The sequence below is a fragment of the Balaenoptera acutorostrata genome, chromosome X (assembly GCF_949987535.1).
Source record: "Balaenoptera acutorostrata chromosome X, mBalAcu1.1, whole genome shotgun sequence".
Taxonomy (NCBI): Eukaryota; Metazoa; Chordata; class Mammalia; order Artiodactyla; family Balaenopteridae; genus Balaenoptera; species Balaenoptera acutorostrata.
The window spans coordinates 15,986,026-16,007,605 of record NC_080085.1 but is presented as its reverse complement, the minus strand read 5'-3'; the positions used below and the strand labels follow the sequence as shown (position 1 = coordinate 16,007,605).

Here is a 21,580-nt window from a genome sequence, read left to right as displayed (position 1 = left end):
AACTCCAGAAAAACAACTAAATGAAGTGGTGATAGGCAACCTTCCAGAAAAAGAATTCAGAATAATGATAGTGAAGATGATCCAGGACCTTGGAAAAAGAATGGAAGCAAAGATGGAGAAGATGCAAGAAATGTTTAACAGAGACCTAGAAGAATTAAAGAACAAACACCTAGAAGAATTAAAGAACAAACAAACAGAGATGAACAGTACAGTAACTGAAATGAAAAATACACTAGAAGGAATCAATAGCAGAATAACTGAGGCAGAAGAACGGATAAGTGACCTGGAAGACAGAATGGTGGAATTCACTGCTGCAGAACAGAATACAGAAAAAAGAATGAAAAGAAATGAAGACAGCCTACAAGACCTCTGAGACAACATTAAATGCAACAACATTTGCATTACAGGGGTCCCAGAAGGAGAAGAGACAGAGAGAAAGGACCCGAGAAAATATTTGAAGAGATTATAGTCAAAAACTTCCCTAACATAGGAAAGGAGATAGCCACCCAAGTCCAGGAAGCGCAGAGAGTCCCAGGCAGGCTAAACCCAAGGGAAACACACCGAGACACATAGTAATCAAATTGACAAAAATTAAAGACAAAGAAAAATTATTGAAATCATAAGGGGAAAATGACAAATAACATACAAGGGAACTCCCATAAGGTTAACAGCTGATTTCTCAGAAGAAACTCTGCAAACCAGAAGGGAGTGGCACGATATATTTAAAGTGATGAAAGGGAAGAACCTACAACCAAGATTACTCTGCCCGGCAAGGACCTCATTCAGATTCGACAGAGAAATCAGAAGCTTTACAGACAACCAAAAGCTAAGAGAATTCAGCACCACCAAACCAGCTCTACAACAAATGCTAAAGGAACTTCTCTAAGCGGGAAACACAAGAGAAGAAAAGGACCTACAAAAACAAACCCATAACAATTAAGAAAATGGTCATAGGAACATACATATCGATAGTTACCTTAAACATAAATGGGTTAAATGCTCCAACCAAAAGACACAGGCTCACTGAATGGATACAAAAACAAGACCCATATATATGTTGTCTACAAGAGACCCACTTTAGACCTAGGGACACATACAGACTGAAAGTGAGGGGATGGAAAAAGATATTCCATGCAAATGGAAATCAAAAGAAAGCTGGAGTAGCAATACTCATATCAGATAAAATAGACTTTAAAATAAAGAATGTTACAAGAGACAAGGAAGGACACTACATAATGATCAAGGGATCAATCCAAGAAGAAGATATAACAATTATAAATATATATGCACCCAACATAGGAGCACCTCAGTACATACGGCAACTGCTAACAGCTGTAAAAGAGGAAATCGACAGTAACACAATAATGGTGGGGGACTTTAATACCTCACTTACACCAATGGACATATCATCCAGACAAAGTTAATAAGGAAACACAAGCTTTAAATGACACAATAGACCAGATAGATTTAATTGATATTTATAGGACATTCCATCCAAAAACAGCACATTACACTGTCTTCTCAAGTGTGCACGGAACATTCTCCAGGATAGGTCACACCTTGGGTCACAAACCAAGCCTCGGTAAATTTAAGAAAATTGAAATCTTATCAAACATCTTTTCTGACCACAGTGCTATGAGATTAGTAATCAGTTACAGGGAAAAAAGCATAAAAACACAAACACATGGAGGCTAAACAATATGTTACTAAATAAGCGAGAGATCACTGAAGAAATCGGAGGAAATCAAAAAATACCTACAGACAAATTACAATGAAAACACAACGATCCAAAACCTATGGGATTCAGCAAAAGCAGTTCTAAGAGGGAAGTTTATAGCAATACCAGCCTACCTGAAGAAACAAGAAAAATCTCAAATAAACAATCTAACCTTACACCTAAAGGAACTAGAGAAAGAAGAACAAACAAAATCCAGAGTTAGCAGAAGAAAAGATATCATAAAGATCAGAGCAGAAATAAATGAAATAGAAACAAGGAAAACAAAAGCAAAGATCAATAAAACTAAAAGCTGGTTCTTTGAGAAGATAAACAAAATTGATAAACCATTAGCCAGACTCATCAAGAAAAAGAAGGAGAGGACTCAACTCAATAAAATTAGAAAAGAAAAAGAAGTTACAGCAGACACCACAGAAACACAAAGCATCCTAAGAGACTACTACAAGCAACACTATGCCAATAAAATGGACAACCTGGAAGAAATGGACAAAGTCTTAGAAAGGTATAACCTTCCAAGACTGAACCAGGAAGAAATAGAAAATATGAACAGACCAATCACAAGTTATGAAATTGAAACTGTGATTAAAAATCTTCCAACAAACAAGGCCAGGACCAGATGGCTTCACAGGTGAATTCTGTCAAACATTTAGAGAAGAGCTAACACCCATCCTTCTCAAACTCTTCCAAAAAACTGCAGAGGAAGGAACACTCCCAAACTCATTCTATGAGGCCACCATCACCCTGATACCAAAACCAGACAAAGATACTACAAAAAAAGAAAATTACAGACCAATATCACTGATGAATGTAGATGCAAAAATCCTCAACAAAATACGAGCAAACAGAATCCAACAACACATTAAAAGGATCATACACCATGATCAAGTGGGATTTATCCCAGGGATACATGGATTCTTCAGTATACGCAAATCAATCCATGTGATACACCGTATTAACAAATTGAAGAATAAAAACCATATGATCATCTCAATAGATGCAGAAAAAGCTTTTGACAAAATTCAACACCCAGGTATGATAGAAACTCTCCAGAAAGTGGGCATAGCGAGAAACTACCTCAACGTAAAAAGGCCATATACGGCAAACCCACAGCAAACATCATTCTCAATGGTGAAAAACTGAAAGCATTTCCTCTAAGATCAGGAACAAGACAAGGATGTCCACTCTCGCCACTCTTACTCAACATAGTTTTGGAAGTCCTAGCCACGGCAGTCAGAGAAGAAAAAGAAATAAAAGGAATACAAATTGGAAAAGAAGAAGTAAAACTGTCACTGTTTGCAGATGACATGACACTATGCATAGAGAATCCTAAAAATACCACCAGAAAACCACTAGAGCTAATCAATGAATTTGGTAAAGTTGCAGAATACAAATTTTATTTATTTATTTATTTATTATTTTTTAGAATTTATTTTTGGCCACATTGGGTCTTCATTGCTGCACATGGGCTTTTTCGAGCTGTGGCAAGAGGGGGCTACTCTTCATTGCGGTGTGTGGGCTTCTCATTATGGTGGCTTCTCTTGTTTTGGAGCATGGGCTCTAGGCGCGTGGGCTTCAGTAGTTGTGGCTTGTGGGCTCTAGAGCGCAGACTCAGTAGTTGTAGTGCACGAGCTTAGCTGCTCCGTGGCATGTGGGATCTTCCCAGACCAGGGCTCGATCCTGTGTCCCCTGCATTGGCAGGCGGATTCTTAACCACTGCACCACCAGGGAAGCCCCACAGGATACAAAATTAATGCACAGAAATCTCTTGCATTCCTATATACTAACAACGAAAGATCAGAAAGAGAAATTAAGGAAACAATCCCATTCACCATTGCAACAAAAAGAATAAAATACCTAGGAATAAACCTACCTAAGGAAGTAAAAGACCTGTACACAGAAAACTATAAGACACTGATGAAAGAAATCAAAGGTGACACATACAGATGGAGAACTATATACCATGTTCTTGGATTGGAAGAATCAATATTGTGAAAATGACTATACTACCCAAAGCCATCTACAGATTCAGTGCAATCCCTATCAGATTACCAGTGGCATTTTTTACAGAACTAGAACAAAAAAGTCTTAAAATTTGTATGGAGACACAAAAGATCCCGAATAGCCAAAGGAGTCTTCAGGGAAAAAAACGGAGCTGGAGGAATCAGACTCCCTGACTTCAGACTATACTACAAAGCTACAGTAATCAAGACAGTATGGTACTGGCACAAAAACAGAACTATAGATCAGTGGAACAGGATAGAAAGCCCAGAGATAAACCCACACACCTATGATCAACTAATCTATGACAAAGGAGGCAAGGATACACAGTGGAGAAAAGACAGTCTCTTCAACAAGTGGTGCTCGGAAAACTGGACAGCTACATGTAAAAGAATGAAATTAGAACGCTCCCTAACACCATACACAAAAATAAACTCAAAATGGATTAGAGACCTAAATGTAAGACTGGACACTATAAAACTCTTAGAGGAAAACATAGGAAGAACACTCTTTGACATAAATCACAGCAAGATCTTTTTTGATCCACCTCCTAGAGTAATGGAAATAAAAACAAAAATAAACAAATGGGACCTAATGAAACTTAAAAGCTTTTGAAAAGAAAACTACAAACAAGACAAAAAGACAACCCTCAGAATGGGAGAAAATATTTGCAAACAAGTCAACGGACAAAGGATTAATCTCCAAAATATATAAACAGCTCATGCAGCTCAGTATTAAAAAAATGAACAGCCCAATCTAGAAATGGGCAGAAGGCCTAAATAGACATTTCTCCAAAGCAGACATACAGATGGCTAAGAAGCATGTGAAAAGCTGCTCAACATCACTAATTATTAGAGAAATGCCAATCAAAACTACAATGAGGTGTCACCTCACACCAGTTAGAATGGGCATCATTAGAAAATCTGCAAACAACAAATGCTGGAGAGGGTGTGGAGAAAAGGGAACCCTCTTGCACTGTTGGTGGGAATGTAAATTGATACAGCCACTCTGGAGAACAGTATGGAGGTTCCTTAAAGAACTAAAAATAGAATTACCATATGACCCAGCAATCCCACTCCTGGGCATATACCCTGAGAAAACCATAATTCAAAAAGACACATGCACCCCAGTGTTCATTGCAGCACTGTTTACAGTAGCCAGGTCATGGAAGCAACCTAAGTGTCCATCTACAGGTGAATGGGTAAAGAAGATGTGTTACATATATACAATGGAATATTACTCAGCCATAAAAAGAAATGAAATTGAGTTATTTGTAGTGAGGTGGATGGACCTAGAGTCTGTCATACAGAGTGAAGTAAGTCAGAAATAGAAAAACAAATACCGTATGCTAACACATATATATGGAATCTAAAAAAAAAAAAATGGTATGAAGAACCTAGGGTCAGGACAGGAATAAAGATGCAGACGTATCAAATGGACTTGAGGACACGGGGAGGGGGAAGGGTAAGCTGGGACAAAGTGAGAGAGTGGCATGGACATATATACACTACCAAATGTAAAATAGGTAGCTAGTGGGAAGCAGCCATATAGCACAGGGAGATCAGCTCGGTGCTTGGTGACCACCTAGAGGGGTGGGATAGGGAGGGTCGGAGGGAGACGCAAGAGGGAGGAGATATGGGGATGTATGTATATGTATAGCTGATTCATTTTGCTGTAAAGCAGAAACTAACACACCATTGTAAAGCAATTATACTCCAATAAAGATGTTAAAAAAATGTACATATATACAATGGAATATTATTCAGCCATAAAAAGGAATGAAATTAGGTCATTTGTAGAGACGTGGATGGATCTAGAGACTGTCATACAGAGTGAAGTAAGTCAGAAAGAGAAAAACAAATATCGTATATTAACGCATATATGTGGAACCTAGAAAAATGGTACAGATGAACTGGTTTGCAGGGCAGAAATAGAGACACAGATGTAGAGAACAAATGTATGGACGCCAAGGGGGGAAAGTGGCAGGGGTGGTGGTGGTGGTGGGATGAATTGGGAGATTGGGATTGACATGGATACACTAATATGTATAAAATAATTAAACTGTATTAAAAAGTAAATAAAATTCAGCAATTCAAAAATAAAAAGTATTACAGAAGTATCTAAGGCAGTTACAGATTTTGTGATGTTGGTCAGCTTTTAAAATTCATAACTTGTGATTTCTTTCCTTGGTTGAAATAAATATAATTTTTATACCTAAAAAATAATAATAATAATAATTATTCACATAATGGTTGTTCACAGTTATTTGCTTCTCATCCCTGGGAGAGGCTTCCACATCCTTACCCTGTGGAACTTAGGAATGGCCATGTGACTTGCTTTCATCAGTGAGATGAGAGAGGAGGTGATATGTGTCAGTTCTAACCAGCAGGTGTAAGAGGCAGCTCATGGTTCACTGTGTCTTTCTTCTCCTCTGCTGTGAGATGGGCAGTGTTGTGGGCATAAGGCTGTCCCAGTAGCCTGGTTCCTAGATGGAAGGTAACACAGAGCAGAACCACAGCTGAACAGGGACGGACACAAGACATGGGCAAGAAATATAAGCCACCAAGGTTTTAGTGTTGTTACCACAGTATAGGGGCCAAGCCCTGGGCCCAGTCCATTCCAAGCCTTAGGGTCCTACCCTTTTTTCCCATAAACAGGAGCCAGGAAAGGCACTTCCCCTAAATTAGAAATGAACAAATGTTGGAGAGGGGCCGACAAATGACTGGAGTTAAGAGAGAAACTGCCCAGCTGTTGGCCCCTTGCCGTTGATGAAGCACAGTTTATGTTAGGCTCATCTGTTTTGGACCTCTTCTTCTACAGTTTAAGGATGTCATTGTCAGTTCTCCTACAGCAGGAGTGCTGAGTCCCAGTGCAGGTCTGTGCTACCTCCTCTAATACTGCATTGGGACACTACCGTTGACTCTCTGTAGCTCTCCTCGTAGCTGCCCCCTCCTCTTCCTATAAGGGCGCTAATCCCATTCATGAGAGCTCTGCCCACATGACCTAATTATCTCCCAAAGGCCCCACTTCCAAATACTGTCACATTGGGAATTAGATTTCAACGTATGAATTTTGGGGAGACACAGGCTTTCAGTTCATAATAGTAAGTATTCCTTTTGCTGAGTGCAGCAGCACTCTAGTTTAACATGGCTTGTGTATGCAGTTTTGAATATGGGGATCCCCTGAAACACCCAGACTGCTTCTCTGTAGTGGAATGAGGCTGAGACAGTCTAGCTCTGGTTGGGGATGAACTAATCCACTTACAGTTAAACCCAAACTAAAGAACCAAAGAGGTGACTTTCAGTTAACAGGACAGTGACATTTCATAATCCAAACCACACTTGGTGCTGTGTGTAAGCGGTCACTGCTGTGTCATTGGAAGGCTGTTTGTCTCAGTGGACTCACGGTTGATGGGTACGCCAGGAAGGGGCTGAGTTCTTTCTGTGCACCTCCTGATGGTTTCCTGCCCTGAGTTTATCCAACAGGACCCAGAATAGATAAAAATGCTTATGCTATACCTTGTTGGTGCATAGTGATTTTTTAAAAAAGAACTCCAATAGTCCACTATTGGAATGACTCATACCTTCCCTCAGCCATTCCTAGACTTCACTTCTGGTTGACTTTAATATCATTGATCTGTAGTTGTTGGCTGTAGAACAGTGTCAATACACTGAATGTTGCTGCCCCTGAAGGCATATCAGTTGTGTTTTAGATGTTTTTGAAGAGGGCATAGATTAGTTAAAGGAGGAAGTCAAATATTTAATTCCTTAGGTGGGATCATCTGAAACTATGCCAATATTTTTTTTACCCAGTAACCTTGGCAGTATCACTTTGAAAGTACCCAGCAGCGTTTTTTTAAAATAAATTTATTTATTTATTTATTTATTTATTTATTTATTTATTTATTTATTTATTTATGGCTGTGTTGGGTCTTCGTTTCTGCGCGAGGGCTTTCTCTAGTTATGGCAAGTGGGAGCCACTCTTCATTGCAGTGCACGGGCCTCTCATTATCGCGGCCTCTCTTGTTGCGGAGCATAAGCTCCAGACGCGCAGGCTCAGTAATTGTGGCTGACGGGCCTAGTTGCTCCGCGGCATGTGGGATCTTCCCAGACCAGGGCTCGAACCCGTGTCCCCTGCATTGGCAGGCAGATTCTCAACCACTGCGCCACCAGGGGGGCTTTTTTTTTTGGAGTATAATTGCTTTACAATGGTGTGTTAGTTTCTGCTTTATAACAAAGTGAATCAGTTATACTTATACATATGTTCCCATATCTCTTCCCTCTTGCGTCTCCCTCCCTCCCACCCTCCCTATCCCACCCCTCTAGGTGGTCACAAAGCACAGAGCTGATCTCCCTGTGCTGTGCGGTTGCTTCCCACTAGCTATCTATTTTACGTTTGGTAGTGTTTATATGTCCATGCCACTCTCTCACTTTGTCACAGCTTACCCTTCCCCCTCCCCATATACTCAAGTCCATTCTCTAGTAGGTCTGTGTCTTTATTCCCGTCTTCCAGTAGCGTTTTTTAATGAGCCCTCTTGTAAATAATTTGGTACCCTTTTGAATAATAATTTAAGCTGGCAAGGTTTGGTTGCTATGATATATTTTATTAGATACATATTTCTTTGCATAATTTCAGGAAAAGTCAACAGAGGCTTTAATTTTATGTGACTCTTTTCCTATCTTATCCATTTTATTTCTAGGCACAGAGTTTATTAAGACTAGATTCTTAAAAAAGTAATAGCTTTATTGAGATATAATTTACTTACCATACAATTCATCTAGCATGTACAATTTAATGGTTTTTAGCATATTCACAGTGTTGTACATCATAACCACAGTCAATTTTAGAACATTTTCATCGTCCCCAGAAAGGAAAAAACCTGTTAGCAGTCACTCACTCACTCACTCCCCATTTCCTCCCATCCCACTCCTACCCACAGCCCTAGACAACTACTAATCTACTTTCTATCTCTATAGATTTCCTATTCTGGACATTCTGTACAATTGGAATCATACAGTATGTAGACTTTTGTGACTGGCTTCTTTTACTTAGTGTAATGTTTTCAAGGTTCATCCATGCTGTAGCATGTATTAGTACTTCATTCCTTTTTATTGCTGAATAATATTTCATTGTTCGTATGGATCACATTTTGTTTATCCATTTATCAGTTGATGGACACTTGGGTTGTTTCCTCTTTTGGGCTACTATGAATAATGCTGTGATGAACATTTGTGTACACTTTTTTGTGAAGGTCTGGCTTTTTAGTGACTCAGCTGCCCTTTTAAATACTGGTGATACCATAGCTACATAGGAACCCCGATGGCCCCCCCTTTTTAAAAAAATTAATTAATTTATTTTTGGCTGCGTTGGGTCTTTGTTGCTTTGCTCGGACTTTTCTCTAGTTGCGGCATGCGGGGGCTACTCTTCGTTGCGGTGCGCGGGCTTCTCATTGCAGTGGCTTCTCTTGTTGTGGAGCACGGGCTCTAGGCGCGTGGGCTCAGTAGTTGTGGCACGCGGGCTCTAGAGTGCAGGCTCAGTAGTTGTGGCGCACGGGCTTAGTTGCTCCGCAGCTCGTGGGATCCTCCCGGACCAGGGATCGAACCCATGTGCCCTGCACTGGCAGGCGGATTCCCAACCACTGCACCACCAGGGAAGCCCCTGATGGCCCCTTGCTCAGCATCTCCTTTTTAAGGTAGGCAGCTTCCCCGGTCACACAGAGCTAGAGTGGTAGAGTGGGGCCTCTTGCTCCCATGTTCAATGCTTTACCAAATGGTGTGGAAACACAAAGGGAGAGGAAGATCTAATTCTATAATGCACAGATTTATAAAAGCCTTGAAGGCTTTTTCTGTTTGCTGTTTCTTCTATTTGTTACTTACAACAGTATGGTCTGGTCTGAAAGCAAAAGAACAAGTACTCACAAGTTAGAAGATCCCTCAGAGATTTTTTTAGTCTAATATCCTCATTATACAGATGAGAAAACCAAAGCCTAGAAAAAGTGATGTCACTTCTCACCCAAGATCACGCTGTTGGTGGCAGGGCAAGGACCGGAACGCTGGTCTCTTCACTTCTCGCCCCAGCCCTCGTGCCCCAATTAGGGTGAGCGTTCATTGCCCAGGAGCTAGGTGAAGGGCGGTGCTGAATCGTTTTATGTCTCTTCTCTGATAGAATCCCGTCACGGGGCTGCTGTCAGCCAGTCACGAGCAGAAGGACGCCTGGGTGCGGGATAACATCTACAGCATCCTGGCCGTGTGGGGCCTGGGCATGGCCTACCGCAAGAATGCTGACCGTGATGAGGACAAGGCCAAGGCCTATGAGTTGGAGCAGGTAAGGCTGACTGGCAGCCGTGGCTTGGCCGCTCAGCACCTTTTCCTTGAACTGAAAAGCCTACAAGGAGGTAGCTGTGGTATGCAAAACAGTCTGGTACAGGCTTCTCCTCCATTCCTGCTATAGTGTATTTTGGGGAGGCACTTTGGTGGTCTCAACCTCTGATGTGTCTCTCCTTTTGAGATTTTTCCCTCCATAAAAAAACAACAAAAATCACACTGAATAGACATCCAAATTTCTAACTAGCTACATTTCTCTCACTCTTGCTCTGTCAGTTTTATACATAGTTATATACAAGATGTCATTATAAACTAATATAATAGTTTTTAAAGAGTCAGCACACCAGAACTACACATTCCAAAGTGTATACTCTTTGGAGTAATCATGTTGAAAGGATATTTATCCAAACATTATTGCCACTGCTTAAAACATGTTTGGAATTTCCTTTAAAAATGCCTCTCAGTTTGAGTCATTCCAAAGCAGTCTTTTTAATTTATAGTCACCCTTTAATTTTGAACCACATTGGTGTTGTCCAGTTTTTGTGCCTGTGTTACCATACAGCACAATGAAGACCTTTTATTGTTTTCCAAAATCGGAAACCATCATACCCACCAAAGCTAAGACTTGCCATCACTAAGTATGTAAGAAAATAATCTGCGCCTGAGCACAGGAAGTATTTTCAGAGTGTTTTGAGTAATAGCATTAGAAGTAAGGAGCATTGATGTATAAAAGTATAGATCTCTTGGCATGAGAGCCTTTGGGATTTGTCTTTGATTCATCATTTCTCATTGGCTGGCACAGCCAGTGGATTGTCAGGTCCAGAGAGAGTTCTTACGGCCCAATTGGTGATTGTTTATAGCAACCAAAGTGGGCATGAGTGGCGGGCAGCCTTGACAGCAGTAGGGAAGCTAAGAGAGGAAGCCTGTCTGTGCGAGCAAGGAAAGGACAGTTTGGATTTGACTAGACATGCTGAGTATGAGGTAATGAAATCACTCAGTCTTGGAGGTAAGGCAAGAATGGGTAGTATTTAAGATGCATATAGGGACTTCCCTGGTGGCGCAGTGGTTAGGAATCCTCCTGCCAATGCAGGGGACACGGATTCGAGCCCTGGTCTGGGAAGATCCCACATGCCGCAGAGCAACTAAGCCCGTGCGCCACAACTACTGAGCCTGTGCTCTAGGGCCCGCGAGCCACAACTACTGAGCCTGCGTGCCAGAACTACTGCAGCCCACATGCCTAGAGCCTGTGCTCCGCAACAAGAGAAGCCACTGCGATGAGAAGCCCGCACATCATGACAATGAGTAGCCCCTGCTTGGCACAACTAGAGAAAGCCCACGCACAGCAACGAAGACCCAACACAGCCAATAAATAAATAAATAAATAAATAAATAAATAAATTTTTAAAAAGAAGAAAATAAAATGCATACAGCAAGCACTGAATGCTCCTCTAAGAACTTGGGTGGCTATTACATAAGTGAATCATTCATTTAACAGTATAATAATTTCATATTCATGTACTCCAAACTTTCTATCCTCCCCTGACACAAAATCCGAGTAAACCCATGCCTGTCTAGTCACACTCACACGCATGTGCGCACACACACACACACACACACACACCCCCCACTACCTCTCCTCTGTAAGCAATTTCTGATCTGGGTTAGAGTAGACAAGATTTGCCGATCTGTGACTGACGATAGAGAGGCACAAATAGGCCACGTTGTTTGATTTGTTGAGTGTGGTTAATAACTAAAGGAGACATCTCCCTTGATTATGGAAAATAACACGGGATCTTCCAATTATCCTCAACAGGGACACTATTGCATTTGGGGCTTAGGCAGTACAGTTGTTATTGTGTGAGACTGTCCCATGAGTTGCAGGACATGTAGTGTCCTTAGTCCTTACTCACTAAATGGCTGTAGCTCCCACCCCCATCATGGTGACAATAAAAATGCCTCCACCCCACATTTCCAGATGCTCCCCCACCCCCAGGGATGGTAATGTCACCACCAGTTGGGAACCACTGTGCTTGTTCACAATGGAAAATAACTTTTCTTTATTTGAGGGGAAGTCGATTGGCAAATGTTTATGTTGCACACCATAGGAAGTGTTAATTATAACAGTGTTAATTATACCTTTTAATTATGAGGTAATATTTTCTGCATCAAAAGAGTTTGTGACATAAAGTGAGATTATACCCTAGACTCCTAGGATTTTAGAGATGGAAGAATCTGAAGGGTGATCCATTTCAGACTTTGGCAATTAACTTTCGTGGCCCTTCACTATGTCTTCCCCTGCAAACCATGTGCATTCTATAGGAGAGGAGACGCTGATGGCCCTGGGTGGGAACTTCTTTCAGCCAGGCTACTTTGACCTAAAAATATCCCATTCTCTAGTCACTTGTGAAGTAGTTATATAGAGTTTTTAATAGGACATATTAAGACCAGTCTTTCAGTGCGCCTGAATTGTGGAGGAAGTGGGAGGCAACACAGTGTATTGACTAGGAGCTCAAACTCTGGAGTCGGAGGGCCTGGGCTCTGTCCTTGCTGCACCTCCTGCCAGCTGAGAGGCTTTAGCAATGTTGCTTCATCAGCCTCAGGTTCCTCATCTATAAAGTGGGGAAATATTAACACCCACCTCATAAGGGTGTTGCAAGAATTAGTGGGAATCCTGGTAAAGTGTTTTGTACAATACCAGGACAGAACATCTGATTATCATAGTGATATTGATATTATTTATAATAATAATACATATTATTAAGAAACGTTGGCAGCTACTTGCATTTTGTAAGAACTTTACTCAGTAGTCCAGTAATGGTGTCACAAATGGCTATTTTGGCAAAGCATCATTATTTGGGGGCAGGCATGGTGGACTTATTTCATCCTTAGTATAACAAAAATAAATTACTAAGAATTGTGATATAAAGCTCCAGGGTACTAGGCTTATAAAAATTATCTTGCTAAAATAGCAGGAGTCACTGGATTTCAGTGCCAGGAGGTGCCATCTGGTCCAGCTCCTTTATTTGCAATAAGTCACTTCGTCAAGAATTTCTTTGTGATGGAGTGGAGAGGTAGAAATAATGTAAACAATCAGAATGCATGTATCCGCCTTCTCGGGGAAGGCTCCAGGCAGCACTGGCTTACCAGCCACGTGGTGAGGAGGTTGTTTTCATGGAGCAGGGAAGCTGGCCTTATTACTTATTCCATTTTATGTCCATAGAACGTGGTGAAACTGATGCGGGGTCTTCTCCAGTGCATGATGAGACAGGTACGCGGAAAACGACAGATGTATTTTTGGGTCATCTGAGTGGGCACTTCATTTTCATGGTGACAACTAACACTCTTAAAGTGTTTTGAACTTTTCTTCTCAAGATGAAGAGAAATTGAAAATATTTTGCTTACTTTCTCCTTTTAAAATTATCTTCAGTAATTTTATTATGCTATTGAACCAGAGTCAAAGAATACTTTCTCAGAATCTCTTTTCAAGAGTTAACTTGTGTAAAAGGAGAACGTGCCCTTTTTTTTTAAACAGGGAAGAAAACGTTGTTTTTAAAAGCCACTCCTAGAAAGCCATGTACTATTGTTTATTCTGTTGAGTTTATAAAAGGGTTTCGTTTGAGTTGAAATGCTTGAGTTTTTAAAACTTGACATTAATACTATTGGTATTTTCAGTGAGGGGTAAATAAAACAATTTGTTGAGCATGTACTGTATACAGAACATCATACTAGGATCTACACAGATCCCAAGATAAATATGATACAGTCCCGACCCTTAATTGGCACGTGCCTCATTAGTCTTCAAAGACGACATTGCTCTTTCCCTTTCAACATAAGGAAACAAGATTGGAAATTTAAAGAGGAAGAGGAGGGTCCTCTCCCTCCCCTCCTCCCTCCCTCTCATTGAGTTCCTACTGTGTGTCACAGCTCATGCTGGAGATATCAGACAAGGAAACCCTGCGGCTTGACCCCTCAGCCCTGCAGAACTTGTTAAAATGGCACTGGGCTCAGACATTTCTGGTGATGGGCAGGAAGAGTCCCCCGCACAGCTTCTCTGTGTGGTGCTCACTAGTGAACATCCATCCCCTGCCTTCCATCCCCCTGGCTCCCAGAGGTAACAGATAAAAGGTCTAGATCCAAGAGATTGACCTTGGCAGCCATGAACCCCTTAGTTGCGAGCAGCCGACTTGCTTTCTCAGGTGGATAAAGTGGAGAGGTTCAAGCACACTCAGAGTACCAAGGACAGCCTGCATGCCAAGTACGACACCGCCACCTGCAGCACCGTGGTGGGCGACGACCAGTGGGGCCACCTCCAGGTTGATGCCACCTCCCTCTTCCTCCTGTTTCTGGCCCAGATGACTGCCTCCGGTGAGCCAGGGCTGATTGACCTCATTGTACTGGGAGTGACAATCCAGAAGGGGGCGGGGAGGGGCAGGCATTGATCAGTATTCAAAATAAGCTATTTCTGTAAAGAAAAAGCATGCTTCTTTTTGCGTTGCATTATGTGCGCTACTCTGTGGCTCTGTTTGACAGTCAGCCTCCTGAACCCTTGTAAGACGAGGGCCGTTGCGCCAGCTCTGTCAGCATCTCACTGGTTGATCCCAAAGCTTCCTTGCTGTCTCTGTTGCCTAATTATTGGACCAACCTAGATCAGATCTACGTTCAACAGTTCAAATATCTGCAGATGGTGTTATGCTCCGTTTTAGAGTTTTTTTCTTCTCCAGGAGTAGCAAGCCCTTCCACTCTTCCTCTCACTACCCTGTCACCCTCTTTAGACACACCCTCGTTTATCCAAATTATAAACAAACAACATAATTTCTAGAAGTCAGCAGTGTGCCCAGAGTTGTCTTTCAGTCCACAGCACCCATGGCGGGCAGAAAACTCCTGGGTGGTGAGCATTGTTCTCGTTGAAGCCCAAGCTGTTGGCTTTCATGGAGGCCTGGACACCAGGCCTCCCGAGCTCCAAGCTGCTGCCCCGCTCTGTGCACCAAATAGCCTCAAGTTAGGTCACTTAGCTGCTGTGTCTCAGAGTTCTTATCTCCAGTCCCCTAAATTCACGCTCCTGAGTTAGAGGCTTCCCATTTATTTCAGGCTGCAAATGTGAAACTCTAAAAATAGGAGAAGTCAGTAAATAATACTGTTATGGCTTTGTGAATAAACCAGGCACTTTAAAAAATATGTTTTGGTTATGAAAGTTAATATGAGCTCACTGTAGATATTTTGGAAAATATAACGAAATACATAGAAAAAAAATCTCACTGCCAATTTTCATTTGAATGTGTCTCCTCCAAGTTTTTTTTTCTATGCATTTTAAAAACATATTTAAGGTCATACTGTATGCATAAATATAGTCTTTTTATTACATAGCATTATAACTTAACCATTTCCCCCTTGATATTACAAGCTGTTTATAAACATAATTTTAGTGACTTTATCAGTGGATATTCCATAATTACTTTAACTATTCCTTTATTCTTTTTTTTTTTGCTATTATAACTATGTTGCAATACCAACTTTGACCCCCATCTCTATTTGCTTCCTTCCCTTAGTTAGATATCATTCAAAGGCTACTCATACTTATTGCAAAATTGTTTTCAGAGCAGTTTACTAGTTAAACTTCCCCCAGTGATGTTAAGGGTGCATATCTTACCGTAGCCATACCAGCTTCAAGAATTCATACTTTAAAAATACATGTTGGGGGCTTCCCTGGTGGCGCAGTGGTTAAGAATCCGCCTGCCAATGCAGGGAATACGGGTTCGAGCCCTGGTCCAGGAAGATCCCACATGCCACGGAGCAACTAAGCCCGTGCGCCACAACTACTGAGCCTGTGCTCTAGAGCCCGCGAGCCACAGCAACTGAGCCCATGCGCCTAGAGCCCGTGCTCTGCAGCAAGAGAAGCCACCGCAATGAGAAGCCTGCGCACCGCAACAAAGGGTAGCCCCCGCTCACTGCAACTAGAGAAAGCCTGTGCACAGCAACAAAGACCCAGCTGAGCCAAAAATAAATAAATAAATAAATAAATTAATTAATTAATTAATTAATTTAAAAAAATAAAAGTACATGTTGGAACTCTGCTCAATATTCTGTAATAACCTAAATGGGAAAAGAATTTGAAAAAGAATAGATACGTGTATATGTATAACTGAATCACTTTGCTATACACCTGAAACTAACACAACATTGTTAATCAACTATACTCCAATATAAAATAAAAATTTAAAAATCCAACAGGAAAACCAAAAAAAAAAAAAACAACATGTATTTGTCATAACCAGCTATACATTCAAGGACCCAAGCAAAAAACCAGCTCTCCTGGTCACTGCCTGCTTTAGCACGTTGATGTAGCCGCCTGGGCAGATCCTGGGAGCTGGCCTTTCCATAACGTGAAAAGCCATCTCCTGTAGTTGAGGGCTCTACTTTCCCCATCTGCCATTGGGGAAAAGTACCCGCCCTTTGGCTCACTCAAAGATAAGCCAGTGGTTGCTCTGGGCTAAAATGCTTGCTTTGTGGAATCTTCTCTGCACAAATCCAACACATACCCGAAAGCCCCACATCTTCTCTTTCAATCCTTTCTACTTCTAGGCACACACGTAAAAGTGGAGCCATTCTTTCCTTCCTCCCTTCCCTCCCCGCATCCTTCCTTCCTTCCTTCCGAGATTAGACATTAACTGTTACAGTTTACTTCATACTTAATTTTTGATGCCCTAGTAAGAAAAATGAAAATGAGGGTAAAAGGATTTATTTCCTAGTGTAATATTTGTAATTTGTAATTGGCAGCTCTCTCTTCACAACATAATTCCGTAACTCCATTGTTTGTTTTTCTTTACTAGGCTTACGTATTATTTTCACTCTTGACGAGGTGGCCTTCGTACAGAATCTTGTTTTTTACATAGAAGCTGCATATAAAGTCGCTGTAAGTGTCAAACCCAGTGTTTTTTTTCAGGTGTCCCAGTGTCAAAAAGAATAAAAATCATACAGCTCTTTGAGGGCCAGGCTGTTTGGGGCTGACCAGAAGGTTAGCAAGATTAGAGCTATAAGATTACATCACCTCTGCACACAAAGTGCTCATTTCTGTCCAGGAGCTCAGTTGGGGAGCTTTTGTTTTTGGAATGTGCCACATGCTCTGTTTGAATCCATCACGCTTATTTTAAATAAGACTCTAAAATGTCCACAGGCCAACCTGAATCAGGATGGAGGGCAACACCATCGGCACCTGGGCAGGAGCTGCGGTGCCGTGGGGATCACCCCAGGCAGCCCACAGGTAGAGAAGCTGGAGCCAGATGTGTGCCCTGGGCCAGGTGTGTGCGGGTGCAAATATGTAGAAACTCAGTTCCTCCAGGCTTTTGTCTGCTACAGAGAGTGGAGCCTGACACACTTCTAGAGAACAGCTAAACTGTAAAGCTGACCATAAGAGCAGTAAGGAAAGGGTAGAGTTTGTTTTTTTGTTTTTTTGGGTTTTTTTAAAAAAAAAAGCCATTAAAGCAAGGATCAGCAAACTTTTTCTGTAAAGGGCCAGAGAGTAAATTTTTTCAGCTCTGCAGTCTCTGTTGCTGCTACTCAACTCTGCCATTGTACCACAAAAGCAGCCATAGGCAACTCGTGAACTCGTGAACGTGGCTGTGTCCCAAATAGACTTTATTTACAAAAAACAGGTGGCAAACTCTTTTGGTCCAAGGGCCGTAGTTTGCTGACCCCAGGTCTAAAGCGGCGATTCTCAGCCAGGGGCAGTCTTCCCCTCCCAGGGGACATTTGGCAATGTCTGGAGACATTTTTGGCTGTCACTCTGGGGAGAGTGCTACTGACATCCAGTGGGTGGAGGCCAGGGATTCTGCTGAACATACTACAGTGCACAGGACAGCTCCACACACACAGAATGATCAAGCTCCAAATGTCAGTGGTGCCGAGGTTGACAAACCCTGGTCTAAAGAAACTTGGGAAGTCTTTGTGGAAAGGGCAGGACTTTAGTTGGACCTCGGTGGATGAGTAGGGTTTAGATTGGCAGAAGGGAGGGAAAAGGGTGTGGGAGTAGCAGGAACAATAACAGAGGCAGGAACAGGCTGTGAGCATGGGAACAGCTTGGGGACAAGGGGTGCAGAGTGAAGGAGTATTCTTAGGGTGAAAGCTGAGTACTTAAGAATAGCAGAAAGTAAAGTCAGCTTGTGGACGTGCAGGAGGTGGGGCTGGATAATAGAGGTATGGCCATACAGAGAGAGAGATTTGAACGTGATCCACTAGGGAATAAACAGGTCGTCATTTTAGACTCTTATGCTGGGGAATGAGCTGATCAAAGCAGTTTTTAAGGATAAGTCAGTCACTTGGCTCCAAGGTTGGAGTGAGGACGGGTTGGAGCGGAAAGGCCCAGCTGTGAGGAGTACTAAAGGAAGGGGTCCTGGGGCTCGGCAACAAGGCCTGCTTGGCAGGGAAGAGTCTGAAGTCACTCTCGTGTGTCTAAGTCTAAAATTTCTCATTTTGAAAATGTTCATCTTTCTCTATAATAATAAATGCCAAAATTTTGGCATTGGTCCTGTTCTTCTTGGGTTGCAATCTTTCAGTAGTGCATATAGCATTATTTCAAAACGGTATCCAGTGCTTGGGTTTCTTCAGTGAAAATATAAACTATAAAAGTTAGGTATGCATGTGTCAAGTCCTCTATGTGGACGGGCTGTTCTAAGCCAGTTCCTATTAATTTGTTTCAAAATACCAGGAAAGTTCAGTATTCTGAGACTCAGTTTTGACTTTGGCTCCTGTTAGTTGCTGAGCATTTTTTTCCCAAGAGGTAATGTTAAAAATAGGTATTAAATTATTTTAAATGGTTTGGTTGGCTTCACCTAGTTACAACCCATTTGTTAAAGTTTCTTTATTCCATCTTACAATTTAATACAAGTTCAAACGTATTAGATAAGTAAAGGGCAGCCTTTTAACATAAAATGTTCTGGTCTCTACAAGTCAAGAGTTTCTTACAAATTACTAACTTTAGAAGTAAGAAAATTGAGAGTGTCTTTGTATGCATTTTTGTTCCACTTGAGTACTTACTTCCAAAACTCTACCCAGAGGTCAAATGAACTGAAATCGAGAACACAGCTCGAATATGTAAAGCCATGAATTTAGTAGCCTTCGAGAAGAGATATTCATGTTTCTTTATGCCTGCAGCGACATGAACATTTTTCCATAGCACTTTTCATATACCTCTTTTTCCCTTTTTCTCCCACAGGATTATGGAATGTGGGAACGTGGAGATAAGACCAATCAGGGCATTCCAGAACTGAATGCAAGCTCTGTAGGAATGGCCAAGGTGACAGTCTCGTCCTGTTTGTTCTTCCTTCTGTGCATCTTTAACTGCTTTGGTTTGGTTCTCATCATTAGGGGTTTGGATTTGATCTGATTAGCATATTTTTCAAAAGTCAGCAGCAAGTATGGAATTCAAGTGGCACATGTACCCCAGCCAACTGAAATTATAGGTAAAAAAATGTAGGTTTCTTACACCGAAATCTGCATGTACCTGAAAATAAGTGCATTCCCTCCTTACTATCCATTGTTATCACCCACGCATCTAAGCTCTTGCTGTTGTCGAAGAAGCTGGATGTATGATGTCTAGTCTTCTTTTCTGGGTCATAAAGGGGAATGAAGAATATGACCACTTTGTAGGACAAGACTCACAAGTTTTAAAGTCTACAGGGTCAGGTGAGGCGAGTAATATAAACAAGTGAAGCCGGCCAGATAGAAAAATATCAGGGGGTATTGAGGATGCTGCAAACTCTCTCTATAGGTATTCTAATTCAAAATCATTTTAAAAACTTCCTCCGGCCAAACAAAATGTGCCTGTAGGGCAGATTCAGCCTGCTGGCCACCAGTTGACATGTCTTGCCCTAGACATTTAGCACGCCTCCTCCCTCCCCTCTTCCTCAAGACTGAAGCATAATTTTAGACAGAGTAAAGACTCCAGAACTAGAATTTTTAAAGCAACAATAAATTTGCTCTGTTAAGGTCAACTGACAGAAAACATACTTAATACTAAAAAAAGTTAACATTCTTAAGTGCCAAATATGCTAATGTTAGAAGTCAACCGCTAAAATAGGTGAAAGAAAAGCCGCCCATGAATTTAGCCCTCCACCCCTTACACACCAATGCTGTGTTGTTAATGTTTCATTTTTGGGTAGAATAGTAATTTCATTTTGGGAAATGGTTTTCCATTTTCTCTTTCTTGTTCCTGCAGTGAGCAGCAAAACACAGGAAAGCTCTTATCCACTGAAAATAAGGATAGAACACGAGTATAAGACACTTTAGTGGATTTTAAAGATTTGTTTTATCACCTTTGGGAAAACATATATGCTAGATTGCTTAATGAAAAAGGGGTGCCAGATATGGGAGTGTATGTGTACTAGAAAGAAAAAGTAATTCATACCTGTGCTTGTAGGCAGCCCTAGAGGCAATTGACGAACTGGACCTTTTTGGAGCCCATGGAGGTCGCAAGTCCGTGATCCACGTTCTGCCTGATGAGGTCGAACACTGCCAGGTAATGGCTCAAGGCTCTCACGTTCCAGAGAGTAGGGAAGGAGACTCATGAAGTGGAAGACTTGGGCTCCAGTTCAGATCCTCACCTTCCTAGCTTGATGGTACTTGGCTTCTTTGAGTGTCAGTTCCCTCATCCGTAAAATGGGTATACTGGGACCTTCTCCTCCTGCTGCACAAGGTGGTCATAAGGATCAGAGTAAATCAACTTAGTTTGTCAGAGTACTTTGTAAACCAGAAAGGACTGTGCAAACATAAGACACAGTGATGATGTTGTATATGGAGTCAATAATCAAGGCAACCTTGTTTCGTTGGAGGCAAAATCGGTTTTATGTTTTTTGAGCATGTAGGTGGTTTTCTCTCAGGTTTATTTCTGAGGTCCCCAAATTGGATGACTAGCAGGCAGTAGTTCACTTGGGGAGGGAGTGGGAATGGGCAGAATGGATGGTGGAGGAGAGATGATATGGGAGAAATGGCAAGTTAGTAAAATCTCCCTGAAATACCAGTCAGAGAAAGGTGTGATTTGATGCAGATTAGGGGACTCCATTTAGCAGACAGTAGGTCACCAGTTGCTGACACATCAGCAAACTCTTATTTAGTGAGGGCTTACTGCATGCCAGGTACTGTGCTAGAGCTGTGGGAGTGAGATACATAAAAACCTGTAAGCAGAGCACTTCCGGTGGTCTGCTATTTCTTTGCTATTCTTTGCTATTCTTTGCTATTCTTTGCTATTTCTTTGCTGTTCTTTGCTATTTCTTTGAGTGTGGTTTAATAAAGTCAAGCTGGTATGCATCTTAATAGATGTGTAGTCCCTAGTGGAGATTGCATGAGCTCTGTAGCCAGCTGGACCTGGGTTAGAATCCTAGCTCTGTTGCAGACTGGCTGCATGCCCTTAGGCATGAGTCTCTGTGTCTCAGAGTCTTCACGTGTGAATTGGACATAGTTCTCGAATTCCTTCTTCATACAGAAGATTTAATAAGCTTATGTTTGCAGAGGTCTAGTCCCATGTCTGTACATG

General features: G+C 41.7%; 1 protein-coding gene across 9 annotated transcripts in view; it reads left to right on the top strand.

Annotated features, from left to right (window-relative positions):
- The window catches only part of PHKA2 (phosphorylase kinase regulatory subunit alpha 2), an 88,388-nt gene that overhangs the window by 21,270 nt on the left and 45,538 nt on the right, over positions 1–21,580 (top strand). For 6 of the 9 annotated variants that reach the window (XR_009006633.1, XM_057538000.1, XM_057538004.1 and 3 more), the window contains exons 2-8: positions 9,899–10,057; positions 13,277–13,324; positions 14,253–14,421; positions 16,884–16,966; positions 17,228–17,314; positions 19,265–19,345; positions 20,468–20,566. Coding sequence is in view for 8 of the 9 variants with exons in the window: in XM_057538000.1 (XP_057393983.1) it covers positions 9,899–10,057; positions 13,277–13,324; positions 14,253–14,421; positions 16,884–16,966; positions 17,228–17,314; positions 19,265–19,345; positions 20,468–20,566 (726 nt within the window). In the remaining variant the exon portion in view is untranslated. Of the gene's footprint in view, positions 1–9,898; positions 10,058–13,276; positions 13,325–14,252; positions 14,422–16,883; positions 16,967–17,227; positions 17,352–19,264; positions 19,346–20,467; positions 20,567–21,580 lie in introns of those variants that run through there. The other 3 variants (XM_057538005.1, XM_057538006.1, XM_057538007.1) reach the window with 2 other exon arrangements.